We start from the raw sequence: 24611 nt of genomic DNA, 5'->3' as shown, positions 1-24611 counted from the left end.
GTACTTCATGCCCCAGAGCTGCTTTCCAAACAGTGAAAATGGGGCTGGGCGTGGTGGCTCACGCCTGTAATCCCAGCACTTTGGGAGGCCGAGGCGGGCAGATCACGAGGTCAGGAGATCGAGACCATCCTGGCTAACACGGTGAATACAAAAAATTAGCTGGGCGTGGTGGCGGGCGCCTGTAATCCCAGCTACTCGGGAGGCTGAGGCAAAAGAATGGTGTGAACTCAGGAGGTGGAGCTTGCACGGTGAAACCCCGTCTCTACTAAAAATACAAAAAATTAGCCGGGCGTGGTGGCGGGCGCCTGTAGTCCCAGCTACTCGGAGAGGCTGAGGCAGGAGAATGGCGTGAACCCGGGAGGCAGAGCTTGCAGTGAGCCGAGATTGTGCCACTGCATTCCAGCCTGGGCGACAGAGCGAGACTCCGTCTCAAAAAAAAAAAAAAACAGTGAAAATGGTAAATTTTGTTATGTGTAATTCACTGTAATTTTTAAAAAATTGAAAACAAAAACAAAAGCCAAGGGCCAGGTCTAGATAATCCATTTCCGAGAGCAGCGGCCCCAAGGGTGGAGCTGTGGCCCTGGTGGGTAGAGCAGCTGCACCAGGGCCATTTGGCAGGACCGGACTCTACCCGGTCAGACTCTAAATGCTGCGCCGCCCTGAACGGGTGGGCTCTGGTGCTCTGTCAGGAATCCCACCCCCCGACCCGGAGCCATTTTCACAGGTGGCTCAAACACTGGCAGGGCTTGGGCGCAGCTGAGCCTGGGCCCACCACCACCTGCAGGGAAACGGGTGGCTGGGGCCCCTGCTGCTGCAGCCCCTCTGAACTGAGGCCACGTGTGAGCAGACGCAGCTACAGCCCAACTGCACGCAGAGCCGCCCTTCTCAGCCCTCATCCTTCCTGCCACGGGGTCACTGCCTTGGCCAGTGAAAGAGCTGGAAGGACCCCTCCAGGTCAGTGACAGGCCTCACCTCACCCTCCCCTCGGTGCCAGGCACCCATCAGCAAGCGCCGCACAGAGCCCCTGCAGGCCTGATGAGGAGGTCTAACTGGGAGCCGGAAGGAACCCTCCAGGTGCACGACTACTCTGCATCTGAACACAGCACCCAGCAGCTCTCCGCATTCCACAGCCACCCATTTTCTGGGCCAGCTGGCTTTTCCAAGCCTCTTAAGAACTGGTCCAAGGAGCAGAACCCAAGAGGTCTACAGACGGTGGCAGGGCTGAGGCTGCCCACCTGTGCTCATGAGAAGGAGGGGACCATCCCCAGGCAGGGGTGCAGGGCCAGCAGAGGCAGGCGCAACGGGGGCAATGGGGAGATACCGGGGGCCCCAGGAAACAGCACCTGCACCCGCCAGCCTCGCTTCCCAGGGCAGGTCTTTGTCCTTCAGATGCCCTCGGCCTGGCCCTCTCCAGACATGCTGGCCGGGCCCAGGCTTCCCGGCCTCCCTCCTTGAACCTGATTCCTGGATGCCTGGTGACTCCCAAGGTCCCCCTAAGCCACCTCTCCTGAACCCGGTCACAGCTGCCGTCCTCCGCTGCCAGAGGGGAGCAGTCTCCCAAAACTCCATCCTGCCTGCCCCTCGTGCACCCGCTGTGGGCCTGGGGAACAGAACTTAGGCTCAGCTGGGAGGACAGGAGGGTCTGAGTCAGTCCCAACAGCCCTGAGTGTCTCTGACGAACTCCGCCAGCTTCAGCACCTCACCTCGATGGTCAACCGGCCTCACCAGCAATGAAACGGTGCAGGTCCACAGGCGCCTCCCAACATGCAGGGACTCAAAAGCACTCTCTCCTCGGTGCACGGGAGCTTTCTCAACGCACTGCGCAAAGGGGCTCATTTGCTCTGACTTTTCATCACCCCAGGCCTCAAGTAACCCAGTGGAGCCATCGTTTGCTATACAATGAAATGGAGGTAATTAATCACATTCAAATACCCTACGTATTATGCTCCGGTAGCATGGCAATTGCTTTAAAAAGGGCTTATGGGGCTTAAATAGACACAGTGTCCAGGCAGCTGTACAGCCAGGAGCGGGAGGGAGGCAGAGCCCATCTGCTGAGCCTCCCAGGACAGCTGAAAAGAACTGTCCATTCAGAAGTGATTCATCCACAACAGAGCAGCGCACAGAAGCCGGAGGGCTAATTCCAACCTTTTCCGAGTGCTCGTTAAGCCTCTTTGAGTTATAATTACCCCCAATCTCTAGATATTACAAGGCGGCAATCAGGAAGTTAGATCTGGTCAAGAGAAAACAGAAGGAGAGTAAAGGAACGGGCTCCGTCCAGGCCGGCAAACAGGCCTATCTAGAGGACAGCAGCAGGGCGTTCTGGACGGGGCTGGAGACAGGGGTAGGGATGAGGACAAGGACCAGCTGAGGATGCACGCTCAGCACCCACCCTCCATCCCGTCCCCTGCAGGTCCTGAGGAGCAGCCGCAGGCACGGCCTGGCCTCTAGGCTCCAGTTCAGCCTAAGCTGCGATTTTGTCCTCCCGGTGGCTCCTGGATGCTGCGGAGTTGACGACACCATGGGGCCCAGTCTGACGGCGACACAGCTGGCTGCCTCCGTGGGAGGAGTGCCCATGCCCTCCCTAAAAGACCTGGAGCCTCTGCCCGGGTAAGGCTGCTTCTCCCGAGGAGGATGGGAGCAGGTGGGCTCAGGGGACAGCACGTCCGACTCCACGGTTCTGCCCCTGCCCCCTCGGCCCAGTCCCCACCCCAGGCCCTGCCTTACCTTGCCAAAGCTGCCCTTCCCAATGGCCCGAAGAATCTGGAAGTGGTCGAAGTTCACTGCAGAATAAAACAGAGGGACACCTGGTGAGGTGGCAGCAAGGCCCCACGTGGCACAAGCCCGCACCCCAGAGCAGCTCCCCCACCTCAACATCCCCCACCCCGACACTGCCCAGGGCCCCTCACCCTAGAAGAAGGTCGCTGTGGGGCAGGCCGAACTCTTGCTCCTGTGAGAGGCAGGAGGGGGCTGAGCCCCGGTCAGTGAAGACATGGGCCTTGCGTCATGCACGTCCTACTCCCAGGATTGTTATGGGATTAGGCATGTGCTCAGCCACAGCAGGGACGGGGCAAGAACGAACCACACACGCCTGAGTCCCAGACTCAACTGGGCTGTCTTCCCAGGCACCAGCCACCCCCACTGAAAACTGCTCCATCCAGTGAAGAGCCCCAAACTGGCAGGCCTGGGGTTTTGGGGGAAGCCACGCACGCATGAGCAGCTGTTCCTGGTTCCCCTCCACCCTGCTCCACATCTGGTGTCAGCCCTGCTGGCGCTTGCTGGGAAGCCTGGAGGAGTCTGCAAACGGCCCCAAGATGAACGAGAGGAGGCTCAGGGCCGCGGCTATGCCCACCATGACCTGTGCGGCCTGGGAGTGCCTGCGCCCAGCACGAGAACCATTCCGCCAGCCTGTGCGAAGCTGCAGAAGGCACCGTTTCCCACACCTGCGAGCCCCTCTGAGAGAAGGACGGCCCCCCTAATTGTCACTCGTGAGACCTGCCCGTGTGACCTGCCCAGGAAGCCTCTATCCACACCAAGGAAAGGGATTCTGATGGGCTTTCCAGACTGTCTGCACTTGCCTTTCAAACCCAGGACATTCTCCGTATACATAAGACGGGGGTCCCACAATGTCACCCACTGGCCTCCAGGAGACGAGCCCCTCCAGATGACTCCCAGGCCAGCAGCTGCCTCCACTTGTGTCCCCAGGCCTGTGTCCCCAATTCTACACCCCCAAGCCGGTGTCCCTGGGTCTGCATCCCCCAGTGTGCCGTATCCATGAAGGGCCTGCACATGGCTCTCACTGCAAGGCCCTGTGCCCTGGAGCCAGGTTCAGGACACTCACTGCTTCATGACATTTCACCTATTTACCCACTTTTACCCCAGCCTCATGTTCACTTATTCTCTAGAGAATTCGACAGCCAGAACCACTCCCTCCACACACATGGTTATTCTAAAGGCAGGGAAGACACAGCCAAGGCCAGAGGCAGACCCGGGGAGACACCAGCGTAGGTACTGACCGCTCCTGGGAGGCACAGCCTGGAGTCTCATCTCATCTCCACTGCTCCCCGGGGGCACCCTGTGCCGTCTGGTGGGGCAAGTGCTTTAGGCACTCAGTGTGTGGAGGAGGAGACAGAACAGTTTCTAGAAGAAAGGTTTCTTCCCATTTTCCTCGGAACTGGAAAATACCCACTCCCTTCCCAGGGCGCCCCAGGATAGCACCAGGGTTCGGCACAGATGCAGCAGGCAAAGTGTCCATCCTCATGGGCCCTGGGGACAGAGTCACACACCCAGAGTTCTTTCAGCCTGAGCTATGGGCACCGTGACAAGGACCCATGGAGGCTTCAGGGCTCCGAGCACAGGGCAGAGCTGGCATGAAGGTGCAGGGTCGCATCCTGGGGAGAGGACGCCTGTGCTGGGCCCTCCAGGACAAGTGGGCATCAGCTGGGGGCAGGGAGGGGGTGCCCAGGTGAGGGGCCAGCCTGGGCACAGGCAGGAAAAGGACTCCAGGGTATGGACAGACCCACAAGCTGGTCCGTGGGTGAAGTGGGAGGGCGGTCAGCAGAGCACCTGGGGGTGAGGAAGGGGCTGTGACCTGTGGCCTTGGTCTCCTCTGCACAAGACAGTGGGGCTTGACTCGCAGAGGTGGGGAGAGCAGTTTGATTTAAGCGCCTTAGAAAGGTACTCCCTGCTGCAAGTGGCCAGAGGGGCACTGACTGGCACAGGGGGTTGGGACCAGGTTGATGGGGGGGTGGGGCTTCAAAGGGTGAGAGAAGAGGCTGCCAGGCATCAGAGCTGGGCACTGGGCGGAAAGGCCGCAGAGGACGGGCTGTGCTGCACAGACGAGACACGTGGCCGACACCCACAAGCTGGCACAGCCCCCACGAGCCCCCGTTCCAGGCAGCAGCTGCCCCACCCTGCATCCCAGCCTCCTTCCTCAGGAAAACCTACGCACGCCCAAACAGAGATTATGTCATCGAGGCAGAGGCTGCTCCGGCACCAGCAAAGCCACTCCGAGGTAGCCCGGGCCGCGGCCGCGCAGGCAGGGAGCAGCTGCCGCCATGTGGCGTCACCCGATGTCACCAGATGTTAAAGGAAAGTCGGCTGCGAAACAGCACGTGGGACAGGCGGGCTGAACTGGAGGAGGGAGGAGAGTGAGAAGGCAGCTGGACCACGGCAGGGGAGGTGGGGACACTGATGCCATCCAGCAGCCAACCCCAATGGGACGGACCTCGGAGTCTGCAGGGCCTGCCCTGCAGTGGGGAGGGGACGGGGTGTCAGGGTGAGGCCCAGGGCTGAGCTGGCCGCCTACAGCTTGGCGAGATGAACTCTGCTGGGTGGCTCTGGGTCCAAGGACCCTCTGTCAATCTAGGCTCCACCCAGGCCCAGGCTGCTGCTGCCCAGAGACCCCTGTGCTCCTTCTTGGAGCGTCCGGTAGAGGCAGAAGAGCCGCAGAGGGCACAGGAGCCCGTGGTCGGCACAGCCTTGGCCATTCCCAACAGAGCTGAGGACGAGGGTGGTGGTCCATGCCAACGTGCACACCTAGGACGGCAACATGGCGCCTGCTGTGCCAGGACCCTGACCCTGGCACTTGGCACATGGGTACCTGGAGTCCAGTCCTGTGCTGCCCTGGGAAACGAAGCCAGCGTCTTTCTGTCCATGGGCACGCGCTCTGGCGGACTCCCCCAGGACCCCAAGCAGCCCGCACAGTGTGGAGCCCTAAGCCTCTGGCCCCCCGAGCTGTGAACCAGCAAGGGAGTCCAGCCACCATCACCTCCACTTTAGACAACAAGTGCAAGTTCCCAGTTAGTCCCTCCTGGAGAAGGAAAAGGATGGGAAACAAATTCTATTAAATAACAAGTCAGAAGCATAAGGGATTCATGGCAATTGTGTCACCTGCGCCTGCACACCCGCGAAGCCTCCCGAGGGTGCGAGAGGGAGGAGGCGGCTCCAGCAGGGGTTCCCAGCCAGGAGGCAGCAGCAGGGCGCCTGCGTGCCGGGGCGGGGCTGTGGCGTCAGGGCGTGCAGGGGGCGGGGCTGTAAAGTCAGGGGTGTGCCGGGGGCGGGGCTATGGAGGTCAGGGCGTGTCAGGGGCTGGGCTGTGAGGTGGGGGGAGCTCGCCAGGGCGGGGCTGTGGGGTTAGGGGAGTGCCGGGAGTGGGGCTGAGGGCGGGGCTGTGGGGTTGGGGGCATGCAGCCCCCACTTTGCAGTGCCTGTGATTTGAACACAAATGTCCCTGCTTCCTAAGACTAACCAGGAGAGCGGCCACAGGGACACCACGGACACCAAGTCCGAGACAGCCATGCAGATGCCGCTCAGGGAAGGCGCAGGCGGGGCAGGAATCCTGGATGTGGCTCCAGGACGCCGTGCACGCAGCAGAGTGGAGATCTGCGGGCTTGGGCAGGGCTCACCGCACCAGCACCCATGAGAAGCCCCCAGCCAAGTGGTCCCTGCCGGCCACGTCCACAGGGATCCCTGCTCAGGGACCTGTTGGCCCAGACCCCGCCGAGTGAGTCATGGGCACTGGCACGGGGCTGACCGGCATCGTGGCTGTCCTCTGGATGACCGTGGCTCCACACTGATACCCAGCTCCTGCTGCCCCCAGGTGCCCACCTGACTGGGACCAGACACACCTGGCCTTGCCACTGCGCAGCGGCCCTCACGCCCTCCCAACCCCAGCCCCGAAGGCTCCGAACCAGTGGAACTGGAGACCCAGTGGCTGTTTCAGGTTCCTGTCCCCAGCGCCTGCCATTAGCAACCCATGAGCATCTCCGCACTGCCCTAGGCTGGGCCAGGACCTCCCATGACCACCGGCCCTGCCCCACGCAAGCCCAGGCTCAGCCCCATTCCCGGCTCCCAAAGGAGAGGTCAGCTCTCATTCCAGCACTCAGTGGAGGAGGTAAGGAGAAGGAAGTCCACTGGCAGAAATCTGTCAAAACAGCTCCCTCTGGGCTTTGAGGGGAACAATACGTAATCAGCCTGGTGTCCCAAGAGTGGCTCTGCAACCACCACGGTCACCAGGAGCCAGTGTCTACGGAGTCCATCAAAGTCCTCTCATGAGAGTTCCCGGAGCTCCCTGCACGCTGGCTCCGCACCAGGGGAGGGAAGGGGCTGAGGCCGCAGAGCCCGGGGTGGCACCGGCAGAGGGGACAGCGCCCCGAGGGCAGGTGTGTGTGAGGCACCCAGGACAGGTCACTGCAGAGAGGAGAGGGCAGGTGTGTGTGAGGCGCCCGGGACAGGTCACTGCAGACAGGAGAGGGCAGGTGTGTGTGAGGCGCCCAGGACAGGTCACTGCAGAGAGGAGCCCTGCCCCAAGGGCAGGTGTGTGTGAGGCGCACGGAACAGGTCACTGCAGAGAGGGGCCCTGCCCCGAGGGCAGGTGTGTGTGAGGTGCCTGGGACAGGTCATTGCAGAGAGGAGACCCAGGCAAGTGTTCCTGAACCTTCCAGGTCTCCGCCTGGCCTTCCATTGGCAGCACAGAAGTCGGAGACAGTTCTAGGCAAAGGTCAACGTCTGGTCCCCAGAGAGGAGGAAGGTTCCAAGCTGGGCAAGAGGCCAACACTGCACTCAGAGCCCCTAAAACCAATCCCTGCCTCATGGTGGGCTCCATGCAGGCCACCTCCACGCCCACCTCCTTGGGGCTTCAGTTTTCTCATCTGCCAGTGGGAGGGTACAGTGGGGGTCTGCATAGCAGAGGCCTGGGTGAGGCCTATGGAGCATTAGGGGAGCCAGAGATGTCCCAACAGGACCCCACCATCCCTGGGGTCACCCCCAAGGAGCCCTGAGCCCCAGGCCCCACACATCTGCCACCTATCTGCCACAGGACCGGCCTGGGGGTCTGGGAGCCACCATGTGGTCACCCAACAGCAGGGCTGACCCCAGCTACCGAGTCCCCAGGCCATGAATCTGCTCCCAGGCCCTCCCCAGTTTCCCCTAGTCCCAAGTCTGCTCTCATGGGGGCCCGTGGAAGGGGCAGAGGCCAGGCCCCTGCAATGGGAGGAGAGGGAGCAGAGGGACGGGTCTGCGTGGGTGTGCCATGGGCAGCCCTGGTCACCGAGGAAGATGGACAGGCCCCCAGAAGGAGTAGGTGTGCAAAGGGTTGGGGTCACGTCACTTGATCTGGGCCTCAGAGGGGAGTGGGCATGGCCCCTTCCGTATACACAGAACCTATTGTCAACGGCTGAGGAGCCCTGTGGCCCTGGGAAAGGGGGGGCATAGGAGCCCCGACACCATCTCTTTACCCCACCTTGCCCCACACTCAGCCCAAGGACTTGGGTGAGTACCCCAAGAGAGTGGTGGGTGCCCACTTCAGATCGACTCTGGCTTCTGGGGGTTGAGCCATGAATGCAAACCCTCCACTACCCACCACAGGCAGGTCAACACCCTACGCCTCCTGGGGCCTCCGACCCTCCACTACCCACCACAGGCAGGTTGATGAACTATGCCTCCTGGGGCCTCCGACCCACGCCTCCCCCTCACATCCCCATCTCATCCAGCTGGGCCACTCAGGGCTGGACCTTGGCACTGTCTGACCAGAAGTCTCTGGCCGAGAGCCCGCTAGGGACATGGGGGCCTGCTAACCAGCCAAGGTCAGAGGTCACCACGTGAACCGCTGGCCAGGCCCCTTCCAGACCCGGGAAGGAGGGAGACACCCTCCTGGAGTGAAGTCTTCAGTGTGGGGGAAACAGACACTCAACAAGCCAACAGTGTGGCGCCAGGCGCCAGGGAGGGGCTGACGCAGGAAAGCGGGAGGGGGCTGCCATCCTACAAGGCCGTCGGGAGACATTTCTGAAGGGGAAATTTGGGCAAAGAAGTGTGGGCATGGGTCGTGATTACGGGGACCAAGACTGTTCTGTCGCGCTCCTCGGCGTGATTTACGCCGTGCGATGCTGTCGGCGCATCCTCCGCCCGTGCTGCCCACCTCTCAAATTAGGACGCAGGTGAAAGGAGAAGCCGACGCAGCTCCCCACGGTCCCATCTCACAGCTAGGGGGCTCCTTCCCAGGAACCAGGACGCGTCTGCCTGAAGGAAGCACCTCTGTCCTCTGTACTTGTGTGCACACAATGGCGGGCGTGGGACGGACGGAGCGGCGCGGAGCTCCGGGCCCACCAGCACCTGCCCTCATTGTGCAACTTGGCCAAAGGGCCACAGACGCAGTCTTCCCAGTACAGCAAATGCATTCCAATCAAGGGTCTTTAAAATATTTATTCTTCAAGGAAGGCTTTTATTTTTTTGGCGTTGGCAGCTGAGAGCAGGTCCTATGAGAATCGCCATCTGAATCCCACTGAGCGACCCGAGCGTGGGGCCACCTCCTCCCAGGTCCCTCTGGATTCTGCATCTGCACAGGTGGGTTACGAAACCAAGGCCAGCCTCCCACACCTCCCACGGTGTCCGGCGGCCTCTCAGGTCCTCCCCAAGGGCTGCTGGCTGGGGTCTCAGTCCCTGAACCAGGCCCCACAATCAGAGATAGGTTCTCTCGAGACTCGTCAGCACTAAGCCCAGCACCCAGACAGCAGGGACGTTCGTCCTCCCTAACGCAGCATTTGACTGTTCTGAGAGTTTCGCCACCACCTCCAGGCTTACCAGGAGCAACAAAATAACCAAAGAAAAGGCAAGGAGCTTTTCCAGAAAGCAGCACTCCAGCACAATTGCTTCTGGTTTCTGGGTTGCCAGCACAGGTGGCCCATCCACATGTCTGCCTGGAAGGTCCTGCCGGGTCTGGGAACCGGGCAAAAGGAAGCTGGAGGGAGCAGAGGGAGCGGAGGGAGTGGAGGGAGCTGGAGGGAGCCTGGGGAGCTGAGGGAGCCTGGGGAGCTGAGGGAGCCACCCCTCCAAGGCACATCTAAGGCCAAACACCGGCTCAAGGCGAGAGATGGCCAAGACGTCACCTCTGGCACGGCTACCACCAAGTCCAAGGCAAAAGCATTAGGTGACATTTCAACACTTTTCTCCAAGAATAAAAAATGATCTGCCCTCCCGTGTGCCTGGCTAGAACCTTCCTCCCGCCCTGCAGGGACCCGCCTCTGCGTCTAGCACTCGGCTGAGCGGCTGGCCCACGTGGGCGTAGAAGGAGCACTTCCAATAACAAACCATATTAGGAAAGCCCGAAGCCTCAGCGGGGTTTCAGGTTAAAACCTAGTCTTTTCAGGCTGGGCGCGGTGGCTCACGCCTATAATCCCAGCACTTGGGGAGGCCGAGGCAGGCGGATCACGAGGTCAGGAGATCAAGACCATCCTGGCCAACACGGTGAAATCCCATCTCTACTAAAAATACAAAAAATTAGCCAGGCGTAGTGGTGGGTGCCTGTAATCCCAGCTACTCGGGGGGGGGCTGAGGCAGGAGAACAGCATGAACCCGGGAGGCAGAGGTTGCAGTGAGCCGAGATCGCACCTCTGCACTCCAGCGTGGGCAAAAAGAGTGAAACCCCATCTGAAAAAAAAAAAAAACCTAGCCTTTTCATAAGCCAGGGCTTGTATCAAAACTGGTAAGAAAATGCTCCCAATGAGGACAGCAAAAGAAGGGAGGAGAGTAACATAAGCCTGCTGCAGGGCGCTGGGAGTCAGCGCTATGTCACCCCGGCACAATGCGTGCAACCTCCGCGAAGGCTTCCCCCCAGACCTGGGAGCCCAGGAGAGTGAAAACAGGCTGCTGCAGGGCACTGGGAGTCAGCGCTATGTCACCCCAGCACAATGCGTGCACCCCACGCGAAGGCTGCCTCAAGAGCTGGAGAATCAGCTCTGCTCCTGACACTCCAGGTCCCCTCTTGATGTTTTTGGAGGCCCGGGAAGTGGGTGCTGGACAGTTTCAGAGCTGCCACGTGGTAGGTGAGCTGCCCACAGCTGCAGGCGTGTCCCAGGCCTGGGACGCTTCCCTTCACAGCCCAACCCACCCGCTCATCTGGGAGAGGCCCCCACCTCAGAGTGTCCTCAGGCAGAACCAGCCTGTTCGCCCACGGGAGGATTGCACACCAGAAGTGGGCATTACTATGAGAGCTGTCACAAAGATCAAATGTCACACGTGGTTGAAACGCACGCAGAAGTTGATTAAATGCCGTCTCTTCTCCTACGACCCGGGAAGTGCTTATGATGAGGAAAATCGTCCCACAGGACTCCGAGACACAGGCCCCGCAGAGCTTGTGCAGCCTCTGGGGATGTCTGGCCCACACAGGACTCCTGACTTAGGAAACACCGGGCTGGGTGGAAGAGTCGGAACTGGCCCGATAGCTCCTCCTGGCAATGGGTGCCCCCAACTCCCGCTCCTCAGGTGCCCTGGCCCACTGGGTGAACAGGAACCACAGGAGTCACCAGACATCACCTCACAGACCCCTCACCCTCCCGCCATGGCCTGCGGGAACTAAGACCCACCACGCTGACGGGTTGACGCAGATGGGGACAAGACAGGTGGGGGCTAGAGCCACACATCAGAGCTGCTGGGCAGGGGTGGGGAGGCTCCCGAATTACAGCAGGGAACACAGAGCAGAAGCGTCCGGCTGCAGCACCCAGGAGAGGAGCAGGGGGCCCTGCAGGAAGCAGGTCCCTCAACCCTTGCTGAGCCCCACGCGGTTTCCTGCACCACTGAGGATGTGTTGAAACCCCGGGGCAGGAAGGTCAGAGGTCAGGAGAGGGGATGCGGGCGTTGAGTGCTGGCCTCTGACCCTGGACTCCTCAGTCCAGAGGGGGCCTGGAGCCTCGAGGTCATGCCTGGGTGCCTGCGCCATGGCCCAGCATTACGTGCACTGCCCACGCATCTCAGGGGGCCCAGCTGACCACCTTCCCCTTCTCCACCGTCCCCTCACCCAGGGGCAGACCCCCGTGACCAGCAGCCTGCAGCCTCTGCACACCCTGGAGCCTGGTGTCCAGCTTGGACTCGCCCGGGTGGCTTGGCGGCTTGGCGGCATCCCCGGGCAGCTCTGGGACACGGCTCTGTCCTCAGCTGGCACCACCACCCTTCCAGCCCCGGGGAGCCAACTGGGGTCTTACTCTGGGAACATACCCTGTGCCCCAGGCTCCATCTTGGCAGCAATGCCCTCACCCTGTCTTTTCTGTGAAACAGACACAGCCAGCACGTGGCAGCAGCCCAGAGCTGAGTCCTGTGGGGCCCCGGGCTCCAAAACAATCGTGGCTTCTCCTGCCCAGGTACACACCCAGAGCCCGGGGTCCTGGTGCCTGAACCCCCAGCAGGACCCTGTTGGCGGCAGCATTCTTGCCATCTCTCTCCCCCACCTTAATTACAGTGAAAGCTTCCACCCATAAAACAGGCTCAGTGGCGGCATCCCGGCCAGCACTGTGGATCCTGGTCCTGTCTGGTCTGAAATTGTCTGGAATCGTGTTCCGGTGTTTAATATCGACATCCTCAGACGACAGGGGGAACTGCCATAAATTAGTGATTAGGGCAACCGCCTGATCAATAAAGTATCTCCGGGCGGCGGAGGCTCAGGCCCTCCAGGGCCTGAGGGGTGGTCCCTGAGACCGCAGGAGTCGCCCATGGCAGCAGGGACCTGGGCTCCTCCAGCTCCCCCAACCGCTGGAGAGGTGGGCAGCGGCACTTCCCCCAGGCTGCCTAGAGGGGTCCGAGGCCTGGCCCCACCCACCCCTGCCTCTCACTGCGCAGGGCCTAGCACCCCAGGACCACCCACAGGGGCAGACCTGGAGGACTCCAAGGCCGCCTGGCCCTGCAGCAGCTGAGAAGCCTGCTCCTGGGGCTGCCCGTCCAGAGGTACAGACGCTCGGGGACCCCAGAGCTGCGATGGAGACGGCCCTGACTCGGGGTGGGGCTTGAGGTACCTCCTGAGTCCTGAACCCTGAGGCAGGTGTGCCTAGCCGGTGGGGAGGACGCTGGCCACAGCAGCGGCAGCACTGGATGAGGGGGAGCGAGCCCAGTGGGATTCCATGGCTGGGGATCGAAGCAGACCAGCCCAGCAAGGAGCCTTGGCTGGGAGCAGATGCATGGGCAGGGCCCTGTGTCCTGGGGTGCGGCTGCACCAAGGGCCACAATCAGGGGTCGCTGTGGGGCCAGCTGGGGGCTGCCCATGAGGCTGGGTCCTCAGGGGGATGAGGCCTGTGGATACAGGACATCCCCTGAAACACTCCAGAGGTCAGTGTGTTCAGAGGCCAGCACGAGATGGGGAGGTGTGTGGCTGGGCCAAGGCTGGAAAAAGCCCTGTCCACCCATCCGTCCTTCTATCCTCCCATCTGCAGCCCCTGGGATCCTGCACAGCCCTCCCACACCTGTGCCACTGCCTCCCACAGAGGAGACGGAGGGGCTCCTAGGAACAGGTGGCTCCTGGCAGCCACAGGCCCCTAGGCCAGCAGGCTGTGGTCATTCAGGGTGCCTGAGAGCTCCCAGGGAGTGGGGCGGAGCTGGAGGAGGAGTGACTCAGAGCAGGAAGGGAGCATCACATCCCCCAGCCAAAGAGATGGGCGGGGCGGAGCTGTGGAGGGGGTGGCAGGATGCTGCCTGTTCTGGCACAGAAAGCCGCATCACCCCTGCCCACCCCATCTAGTGCCCACCCCCTCCTGCCAGCCCCCTGCCCTGCCCTCTCTCTGCCTCTGTCCCCAGGGGCGCCCACTGTGAGCCACTGAGGGCAATCCCAGGCCTGACACCCCCCCAATCCTCCCCCCAACCCCCACCCTCCACCAGGCCCCTCTGCAGACACTAGGAGGGGGCCCCAGAACCAAACACCCCCCAGGGGACCCATCAGCTGCCCTGGGCTGGGGGCTCCTCTACACCTGCAGGTGGGACTCAGGGCTCTCGAGCCTCCACTGTGCAGCCTGCCTGAGGCCCAAGGGAGGCCACAGCCCAGCAGGACCCTGAAAGCCACAGGCCCTGGCATGGGATACAAAGGCCAGCGAGGCTCCCCTCAGTGCACGGACTCCACCTGCCCCGGGAAATCGGTCAGGACGAAGGGCTCCATGTCCCAAGCGCCCTCACTGTCCCTCTCCTTGTCACCCCATCACACACATGTGCTGATGAATGCCGGCTGAGTGGCCCCCCAGGACCTCCCCAGGAGCAACAGCAAGTGTCCCAGCCCCAGGACATCGGCCCTGACCTGACCTAGAGAGGGGGGCAGCTGCCTCTCCTGGATCTGCAGTGGACGGGCGATAGGGCCCAGCTGCCAAGGCTGGGCTGGTGTCTGCCGGGCACCGCGGGAGCTTTGCTTCAAGGTGGCGTGAGCTCCAGTCTGATTTTCACACACATTAGCACTTGGTAGAGTGGAAAGCACCTTTCCCCAAACCGTCAACAGCACTCGAGGAGTTCCTCACAGCCTCCTTTTCCTAAAATGGAAAGCATGGCCCTGGCTGCCCCCCATCACCCCCCACGGGGCCCTTCCAGGGCTCTTGGCGAAGGACAGGCGGAGCCCGTGTCATCTTCAGGACGGGTCCAGCGCACTCTCCTGGGTGGCTGGGCCAGTGCGCGGCCCTTCCTCTGGAATTCCTCCCAGCCCACCAAGCAGGAACAGGGTGGGGGGCTCACAGCCGGTCCTCCGGGCACCTAACACCCTGGGTACCGACCGCTGTCCACGCTGACGCTGTGAGGGCCGGCAGGCCCTGGAAAGGAGCTGCTTCTGGACTCACACGTATTCCCGCTGCCCCTCCTGAGCGGGCCTGGGCCACACGGTCACACACCTCAGGGCCGGATGACGATCCCCAAACACCACAGTGGGGAGGAGGGGCTGCGAGGGCCTCGAGGGCATGGCTCCTCCACAGCATGAAGGTCTCCGCCTGTGGGCAGATGGGGGTTAAGGATGACCAGTTCATCAGGAAGGAATTTTATCCTAGAAATGCTAATGGCAAATGGTAGGAAAATATCATCTCTAACTAAAAGCATTCACTCGACAACACATGAATAGGGCTACAGCTTGGGAGGCTGTTGCACTGGGTACTGGGGATACAGCTGGGGGCACCGATGGCCTGTGGCTTGGGAGGCCACTGCACCAGGTACTGGGGGCACAGCTGGGGGCATGGACAGGGCTGTGGCTTAGGAGGCTCCCGCACTGGGTACTGGGGGCACAGCTGGGGGCATGGACGGGCTGTCGCTTGGGAGGCCCTGCACCGGGTACTGGGGGCATAGCTGGGGGCATGAACCAACCATAGCCAACCATTCTCACCCTCATGGGCACCTTCCTCATCCTAGCCTCTAAGCCTGGGGCAGGTGGGAAAATGGGCCCTGCAGGACCCTCCTTCCATCCAGGGTGAGATGTAACTCCCTGATATGGTTTGGCTCTGTGTCCCCACCCAAATCTCATGCTGAATTGTCATCCCCAGTGTTAGGGGAGGGTCCTGGTGGGAGGTGACTGGATCATGGGGGCAGATTTCCCCCTCGCTGTTCTCGTGATAGTGAGTTCTCATGAGATCTGGGCGTTTAAAGGTGTGTGTCACTTCCCCTTCACTCTCTTCTTCCTGCTCCAGCCACGAGAACATGCTGGCCTCCCCTTGGCCCTCCACCATGACTGTAAGTTTCCTGAGGCCTCCCAGCCAAGCTTTCTGTACAGCCTGCAGAAGTGAGTCCGCTAAACCTTTCTTCCTCAATCGCTACCCAGTCTCGGGTAGTTCTAGCAATGGGAGAACGGACTAATAACTACTGTCTCAGGAACCCACGCCCGGCATTCCGGAGCAGCCCCTGCAGTTTCCCTGTGACACTCGCTACAGACTTTCCGGGACGTGCCCTCGCAGGGCAGGTTGCCTGAATGAAGGAGCTGTGTGTTTTCAACTGGCCTGAATAAGCCCAGCAGGCTTCGCGGGGCAGGGGTTGCCATGGTTTCCTGTTATGGGTGAGTGTTCTACATGGGCTCCAGACTAAGGGCAGAGCGCACGCATCACGGAGGCCCCGTGCACACATGCCACAAATGCACCCTGTGTAAAGTCTGGTTCAGGAAAAAAAAAATCCAAGCTAAACCCTGGTGATGTTGAGAGAGGGTCACCTGGCTCAGGGACGCCGAAATCAAAGCTGTCCCCAGAAATAACTGTTCATGTTGAGGAGACATCAACACGTCCTCCCAGCCATGCTGTCAGGGACAGCAATGGCCTCAGCCTCCGCCTGGCCCCTGGCCCTGCTCAGCCACTGGGGAATGCACCAAAGCCCACCCCAGAGTCCAGCCCGGGATCCTCGCAGGTGTCCGGCTTGGAGACAAGGACGTGGCACCACTGAGAGCCAACTGCATGGAAGGGGCAGGAGGCCAAGCCGGAGCCAGCGCGAAATCCGTCCCCGCGGCCCCTCTGTCTCCACCAGCTCCTGTGTGCCAGGGAACAGGCTCCACCCCAAACCCCAACACCCCCCATGCCCCCCTACACACCCTCCCACCGGACACACAGACCCCTGTCTCGGGATGCTGGGCACTGTTGTCAGGTCCTGGGTGTTGCAGGGGGCTGCTTCTCAGACCCTCACCTTCGGACCGTGTCATTCAAGGGGACCGCTCTGCTTCCTCGGACCACCTGCAAGCAGGGGCCAGCAGATACCCACGAGGCACACCCCACTGCTCTGCACGCAGGGCCCCATGATCGAGGCTGTGCCCCATGCAGCGCTCATGGGTGCCACCAGCAGCCAGGTAGGCACTGCTTCACCACGTGCCCATCACCAACTGGAGGGGCAGGGAGAGGGGCGAGACAGGGCCCAGTTAAAGCCCGCGGCCAACACCACAGTGGCACCTGGGGGCCCCTGGACGTGCCAAGGCCCAGCAGGAGCACAGCGGACAGGCCGTGAGGTCAGCGCTGCCAGACCCTCCCTCCCAGAACCTCGTCAGGACGCTCATGCGGGCCCCCAGCAGGCCCCTGGCCCACAGAGCTCTACCCCCGCTCAGTCCGGCCCCTGGGGCTGGGAGAAGCTGTCAGACTGGCGTCCCCACCTCCCACAGGCCTCAGGGACTACAAGCTTAAGCCTTGGAGACGATCACTGATTCCCACGGGGAGGACTCGGGGACTATGAGCTTAGCCTTGGAGACGATCACTGCTTCCCATGGGGAGGCCGTGGAGTTGCCCGGTGGCTGAAGAATCTCCCTGGGAAGGAATGAGGCACCTGGAACTGACAAACGACCTCAGTAAAGTTTCAGGATTCAGAACCAACATACAACAATCCGCAGAGTCACACACCCCTAGTCTGGCTTCCGGATGGGTGGGGTTGGAATGTGGACATCTCTGCATGGCAGGCTCCAGACGACATAGGAAGGAGTGGGTCTTCAGAGGGAGCTTCCCAGGCTCCTCAACCCTGTCGTCCACACCAGGTCTTCCAGTGGAAGGACAGACAGCCCCCAACCCAGAGCCACACCCTCAATTACCAGTGGGCAGAGGCACAGGGAGAAAGCAGCCCCGGCCCCCGCACGCTGAGCCAGCTCGGGATCCTTGTGTGGACCCGGACAACAAGAGCCACCAGGCGCTGCAGGCATGCTCTGAACTCCTGCAAGCAAGTCCCAGGAGACCCGCAAGCATGGCAGCCTCTTCATAAAGTGCAAACACAATTAGGATGGAACAAGTATCGCTCAGGCAGGGATCTACACATCACCAAAGTTTTCAACACCCTGAAAGGAACTGCAGCCACAAAATCCCGGCTGCCGAGGAGAGCACAAAGTGGGGACTTATGGCAGTGTCCCAACTCTGTGGCGACAGGGTCCACCAGAGCGGACAAGAAATCAAACACGCATGGAAAAGTCACTAACAAGTCTGCCTCCCTCGAGGAAATACGTGTGGCCCCCACGCAGGGCCAGGCTCACAGGGACACAGACCCCAACCGTGGGCAGACGGCCTGCGGAAGCCAGCGGAGAGACCTTGGGACCGCAGTGGGGGCTCCTCGTGAGAGGCGGGCCACATGGAACATGACTCACGAGGCAGCCACAAGCTGCAGGCAACCCCAGCACCATCGGGGCACGAGCAGGTAAACCTGATGTGGCACAGCCACCCTGGGGAATGTGCATCGGCCACTTGGAGGCACAGGGCAGAGGCCCCAGCCAGCATAGTCGGGCAGGAGAAAGAAACGAAGGAATCCAAACAGGAAAAGAGGAGGCCAAATCACCTCTCCTTGCAGACGACAGGATTCTATGCCTAGAAAACCCCAAAGACTCCCCCACAAGGAGCCTGGAACTGACAAACGACCTCAGTAAAGTTTCAGGATACAAAACCAACATACAACAATCCGCAGCATTTTTATACACCAATAACATTCAACCTGAGAACCAAATCAAGAATACAATCCCATTTACAACAGCCAAAAAATAAAATACAATACCCAGGAATACACCTAACCAAGGAGATGAAAGAGCTGTACAAGAGGAACTACAAAATACTGCAGAAAGAAATCAGGGGCCGGGCACGGTGGCTCACACCTGTAATCCCAGCACTTTGGGAGGCCAAGGCAGGTGGATCACCCGAGGTCAGGAGTTTGAGACCAGCCTGGACAACATGGTAAAACCCTGTCTCTATTAAAATACAGAAAATTAGTCAGGCATGGTGGTGCACACCTGTAATCCCCAGCTACTCAGGAGGCAGAGGCACGAGAATTGCTTGAGCCCGGCAGGCACAGGTTGCAGTGAGCCAAGACTGCACCACTGCACTCCAGCCTGGGCAACGGAGAGACAGTCTGTCTCAAAAAAATAAAATAAAAAAGAAGTCAGAGATGACACAAACAAGTGGAAACGCATCCCATGCTAACAGATTGGCAGAATCAATGTTGTTAAAATGGCCATACTGCCCCAAGTAATCTACTGATTCAATGCTCTTCCTATCAAACTACAAAGTCGTTTTTCACAGAAATAGGAAAAACTATGCTAAAATTCACATGCAACCAAAAATGAGCTCAAATAGCCAAAGCAATCCTAAGAAAAAAGAACAAAGCTGGGGGATTCACATTACTGGACTCAAACTAGACTACAGGCCAAAGTAACCAAAACAGCATGGCACTGGTACAAAAACAGACACATAGACCAACGGAACAGAACAGAAAACCCAAAATTAAGGCTGCACATCTACAACCATCTGATCTTCGACAAAGCTGACAAAATCAAGCAATGGGGCAAGGACTCCCTATTCAATAAATGGTGCTGGGAGAGCTGGCGAGCCGCACGCAGAAGAATGAAGCTGGACTTCTGCTTTTCACCATATACAAAAATTAACTCAAGAGAGAGTAAAGACTTAAATGTAAGACCTCAAACTATAAAAGTTCTAGGAGAAAAGCTAGGAAACACCCTTCTTGACATCAGCCTTGGAAAGAATTTATGACTAAGTCCTCAAAAGCAATTTCCATAAAAACGAAATGTGACAAGTGGAACCTAATTAAGCTAAAGAGCTTCTGCACGGCAAGGGAAACTATCAACAGAATAAACGGAAAACCTACAAACAGGGAGAAAATATTCACAAACTACGCATCTGACGAAGTTCTAATACCGAGAATCCATAAGGAACTTAAACAACTGAGCCAGCAACAAACAAATAAACCCATTAAAAAATGGGTAAAATACAGCTGGGAATGGTGGCTCACGCCTGTAATCCCAGCACTTTGGGAGGCTGAGGTGTGTGGATCACGAGGTCAGGAGATCACGACACTGCACTCCAGCCTGGTGACAGAGCGAGACTCCATCTCAAAAAAAAAAAAAAAAAACAGGTAAAATACATGAACAGACACTTTTCAACAGCAGACATCCAAATGGCCAACAAGCATATGAAAAACATGCTCCACCTCACTAATTGTCAGAGAAATGCAAGTCAAAGCCACAATGAGACACCATCTCACACCAGTCAGGACGACTGTTCCAACTCACACCAGTCAGGACGACTGTTATTAAAAAGTCACAAAACAACAGATGCTGGCAAGACTGCAGAGAGAAGAGAACGAACGATTATACACTATTAGTGGGAATCTAAATTAGTTCAGCCACTGTGGAAAGCAGTTTGAAGATTTCTCAAAAAATACAGAACTACCATTTGACCCAGCAATCCCATTATGGGTACATATCCAAAAGAAAACAAATCATTCTACCAAAAAGACACGCGTATTCGTGTGTTCATCGTGGTGCTAATCACCACAGCAATGACATGAATCAACCCAGGTGCCCATCCACGGTGGACTGGATAAAGAAAACACGGTACCTATACACAATCACAAAGAAAAGCAAGATTATGGCTTCTGTGGCAACATGGATACAGCTGGAGGCCACAGTCCTAAGCGAATTAATGCAGGAACGGAAAACTCAATGCCACATGTCCTCACGTGTAGGTGGGAGCTAACCACTGGGCACACGTGGACATAAAGACGGGAACAATGGACACTGGGACAGTGAGGCAGGGGAGAGACAGAGGAGTCGAGGGTTGAAAAACCAGCCACTGGGTATTATGCTCAGTGCCTGGGTGACAGGATCAATCGAACCCCAAACCTCAGCATCACACAATATACCCAGGCAACGAACTTGCACCCTCGAATCTAAAATAAAAGTTGAGATTATGTAATCCCAGCACCTTGGGAGGCCGAGGCAGGTGGATCTCCTGAGGTCAGGAGTTCGAGACCTACCCAGCCAACATGGTAAACTCCATCTCTCCAAAAAATACAAAAAAAATAGCTAGGCGTGGTGGTGGATGCCTGTAGTCCCAGCTACTCAGCAGGCTGAGGCAGGAGAACTGCTTGAACCTGGGAGGCAGAGGCTGCTGTGAGCCGAGACTGTGCCACTGCACTCCAGCCTGGATGACAGAACGAGACTCCATCTCAAAAAAAAAAAAAAAAAAAGTTGAGATTATAAAAAAGAAAAAGCATGACGCAGTGACACGTGGTCGAAGCTGGAAGGACCCTGACAGAAACACAGCACCAGGTGAAGGCAGCCAGAGACAAGAGTTCACGCGTCATGTGACTCCATCCCTGTGAAATACCCAGTGCCACGACCCAGGGACAGAAGGCAGTGTGGTGGCTCCCAGGAGCTGGGGCAGGCGGTGGCGAGGGACGGTGTAATCAGCAGGCATGGAGTCTCCCTCAGGGCTGGCGAGACGCCTGCAGTTAGATAGAGGTGGTGTGAAGTGCATGTTCTCAACACTGTCGACGCAGTAAACACCACGGAACTCTTCACTCTAAAGTGGTTAATTTTGTGTGCTATGAATTTCACTTCAATTAACAAAATAATTATTTAAGTGGCCCACAATCAGGGGGCTGTAGGCTGCAGCCCCCTGGAGGGATGCTTGGTCATCAGGTGGCCCCATGTGGATGGCATCACATGGTGGGGAAGGTGGTCAGGGCAGAACTGAGCCACAGGGACCCCTCGAGCTGGGAGTAGGCCTTAGGTGGGCAGGATGCACAGGGAGCCGGGGGCCTTGAGGGAGAAAGGGACAGAGCTTTGTGCTGCACCCCAGCACTGTTGGCACATCCTGCTGGACCAAGCGAGGGGTTGATGGAAGAACGGCCTCAGGGGGAGGAGGGACCCGGGCCAGGACCCCTCCAGGACCCTCTCCCACCAGGGAGCTGAGGGGCCAGGTGCCATCCTGAGGGGCTTGAGCTGATGGGGGCCATGGATGCAGGGAGGGAAGAGGACTCCCAGGACCAGCACCTAGTGGGGCTCCTATGGGGCACACCCCCACAGCGCCTTACTGTCGCCCCAAAGCCAGCGAGGTGGGACCCAGCAGACAGCACAGTCTTCTTTTTCAACACGAGTTTCCTCGGTGGGAGGTGGGGGCGGGACAGTCGTTCATGGCAGTTTTTCTCGATGGAAGATGTAAAAAATCATGTGAATAAATAGGGCGCTTCATTCTGACTTTCACTTTAGGAAAGACGTTAAACTATGTTAAATTCATAAAAGTTCAAGCCTCATCCATCACACCCGTATTTTATTTATACTTAGCCTGATTTCAGAGGATTTGGGGCAACCACATATCTTCCTGACCTGCTGCAACATCAGAACAGTAGAAGGTGCGAGCAGCAGACATGGCCGCAAGGGCGGTGAGGTGGCTGTGGGAGGGCCTCAAGGGCGGCGAGGTGGCTCGGTGAGCTGCAAGGGCGGCGAGGTGGCTCGGTGAGCTGCAAGGGCGGTGAGGTGGCTCTGGGGGAGCCGCAAGGGCGGTGAGGTGGCTGTGGGAGGGCCTCTAGGGGCGGCGTGAGGTGGCTCCGGTGAGCTGCAAGGGGGCGGCGAGGTGGCCTCGGTGAGCTGCAAGGGCGGAGGTGGCTCGGGGGGAGCCGCGCAAGGGCGGTGAGAGGTAGCTGTGGAGGGCCCTCAAGGGCGGGTGAGGTGGCTCTGGGGGAGCCGCAAGGGTGGTGAGGTGGCTGTGGGAGGGCCTCAAGGGCGGTGAGGTGGCTCTGGGGGAGCTGCAAGGGTGGTGAGGTGGCTGTGGGAGGGCCTCAAGGGTGGTGAGGTGGCTCTGGGGGAGCCGCAAGGGCGGTGAGGTGGCTCGGTGAGCTGCAAGGGCGGTGAGGTGGCTCTGGGAGGGCCTCAAGGGTGGTGAGGTGGCTCTGGGGGAGCCGCAAGGGCGGTGAGGTGGCTCGGTGAGCTGCAAGGGCGGTGAGGTGGCTCTGGGAGGGCCTCAAGGGCGGTGACGTGGGCTCTGCAGCCACCCGGGACACTCTGCTGGGCACTGGCTCTTCTCCTCCGATGACAGCCCTGGCTCCTCCCTGCCACACTCAGTCCGGGCCTGGCCCATCACAGCGAGGGTGTCCAGGAAGAGCCAGTCCTGGGCTTCTGGAACTAGGGGAGAAGCGAGCACCAGGGTTGCAGGGGCAACACACAGCCTGGAGGAGCCTGTGGGGTCCTCACTACACTCTGGGGCCCTGCCTGGGTGTGAGGAGAGGACACGGTGCAGAGAGACGGAGGGCAGGCCCAGCAGCCCCGCACAGCCCTGGGGGGCCTCTCACTTTCACGGCTCGTGACAATGTCTTTCCTTCCTGCTGAAGCCTCTGGGTCAGGATTCAGCCGCAGGCAGCCGGGGCACACACAAGGCAGTAATAAATGGCAAGTAGCGCATTAAAGATGGGCAAGAGGCCCGGGCAGATGCTTCACAGAGGAGGAGCTCCCGAAGGCCAATGAGCACAAGAGAGAGGCTGTCCTTAGTCGCCACGGAAACACAAGGAAAACCCAATGCGGGCCCCCTCCTTCCCCCCCCCGCCGAACAGCCAGGGAGAGCGACAGCAGCGAGGTCTGGCAAGGACGCGGGGCACCTTGACCCACACGCTGAGGGTGAGGGGGTGCCGTGCACGGCCGCTTGGGAAATTCAGACAGCATCTTAGTTAAACATACACTTGCTGTGCCACCCGGCAATTCTATTCCTAGACATTTACACAAAAGGAATGAAACAGACGTCTACCCAGGGATGTGCTTTGCTGCCTTACTCACAACAGCCAAATACTGGAAATAACCCAAACGTCCATCAAGAGGATAATGAATAAAGAAATTATGTTATATCCATATGATGGAATACCACTAGGGGACTTTTTTAAAGGAACAAACTCCTGATCCATAGCCACGTGGATGAATCTCAAAGGCGTTACATTGAGGGAAAGAAGCCAGGTTTACAAGAGTGCGTCGTGCGATTCCGTTTGTGTGAGTTCAAGAACAGGCTGGACAGATCCACAGTGAGAAGCACCGGTTTGTCTCTGGGGGTAGGAAGGGGATGCTTGGAACAGAGCCCAGGGAACTTTCCAGAAGGAGGGCAATGTCCTCTGTCTCCATGGGGGTCTTGGTTACACAAGTGTGCCCATCTGTCAAAACATCAATCTGCATACTCACATCTGTGCCCTTGACTGTAATTACACCTCAGTCTATTTATACAAATAAATAGATGGTCTAGATCAGGGACATTCTGTAGTAGAAGTGTTTTAGGCACCTTATCTGAATTTCAGGAAATGGATGTTTACCTCTGGCAGCAGGAAACTGAGGCTCACTCAGGTTACATGGCCTGCCCACACCAAGGAGCCCTCAATCTGTCTCCAGGACAACCCCGAGCCCTGGGGGAAGAACGAGCCAGGGCTGGAGGGGACGAAGGGACGCGAACATGGCCCTGGGGGAGGAACGAGCCAGGGGTGGAGGGGAGGAAGGGACGCGGACGTGGGTGGGAGGCGCTGGGCAAGGGAGGCTGGCTCCATGGGGTGGAAGGAGTGGATCAGAAATGCTCTCAGGGGAGCGGGCTCCACCAGTGAGGCGGGGGGACTCCAAGGAGAGCATCACACAAGCAGGACTTGGGGGCAGCCCGAGGTCAGAACAACAAGACTTCTCAGCCAGCCTTGAGGCATGGAGTGACAATGGACACTGGGGGTGGGGAGGGCTGTGAGGATGAGGCCGCAGAGGAACTGCAGCTCCAACCCCACCAACCACTGTGAGCACTGGGAGCTCAGCCATCACAGAGTGGGCAGCCCCCACCCACCCCGCTGCAGTGGGGAGACCCAAAGCTGGGCCAGCAGCCGGAGCAGCCCCTTCCAGCCTGTCCTCAGGCTTCCCAGGCCCTGCTCCCCACATGGTTTCTCTGGCCTGTGACACGTGGGCCCTGGGCGCAGTCTGGGCAGTGAGCCAGCTGCAGTAGCAGTCCCTTTAGAAGCAGCATGCCCAGTGTGGGGTGCAGGTCTCCTTCTGGGGTCCCTTGAAACCTGGCCAAAATGGGAGAAGTCTGCACAGCCCAGCATTCACTTGTATTCTGGAGGCCTGGAATATACCTCAGATCACACCTATGTGTGCA

General features: G+C 59.1%; 1 protein-coding gene across 5 annotated transcripts in view; it reads right to left on the bottom strand.

The window, feature by feature from the left end:
• The window catches only part of STK32C (serine/threonine kinase 32C), a 118424-nt gene that overhangs the window by 33851 nt on the left and 59962 nt on the right, over window positions 1–24611 (bottom strand). For 3 of the 5 annotated variants that reach the window (XM_058435884.1, XM_032174776.2, XM_032174767.2), the window contains exon 2: window positions 2725–2780. In XM_058435884.1, coding sequence (XP_058291867.1) covers window positions 2725–2780 — 56 coding nt within the window. Of the gene's footprint in view, window positions 1–2724; window positions 2781–4013; window positions 4032–14567; window positions 14587–24611 lie in introns of those variants that run through there. The other 2 variants (XM_058435885.1, XM_058435883.1) reach the window with 2 other exon arrangements.

This window comes from Hylobates moloch, unplaced genomic scaffold (assembly GCF_009828535.3).
Source record: "Hylobates moloch isolate HMO894 unplaced genomic scaffold, HMol_V3 SCAFFOLD_3, whole genome shotgun sequence".
NCBI lineage: Eukaryota > Metazoa > Chordata > Mammalia > Primates > Hylobatidae > Hylobates > Hylobates moloch.
Note: the sequence above shows the minus strand (reverse complement) of the source record. Positions and strands in the feature narration are given on the sequence as shown.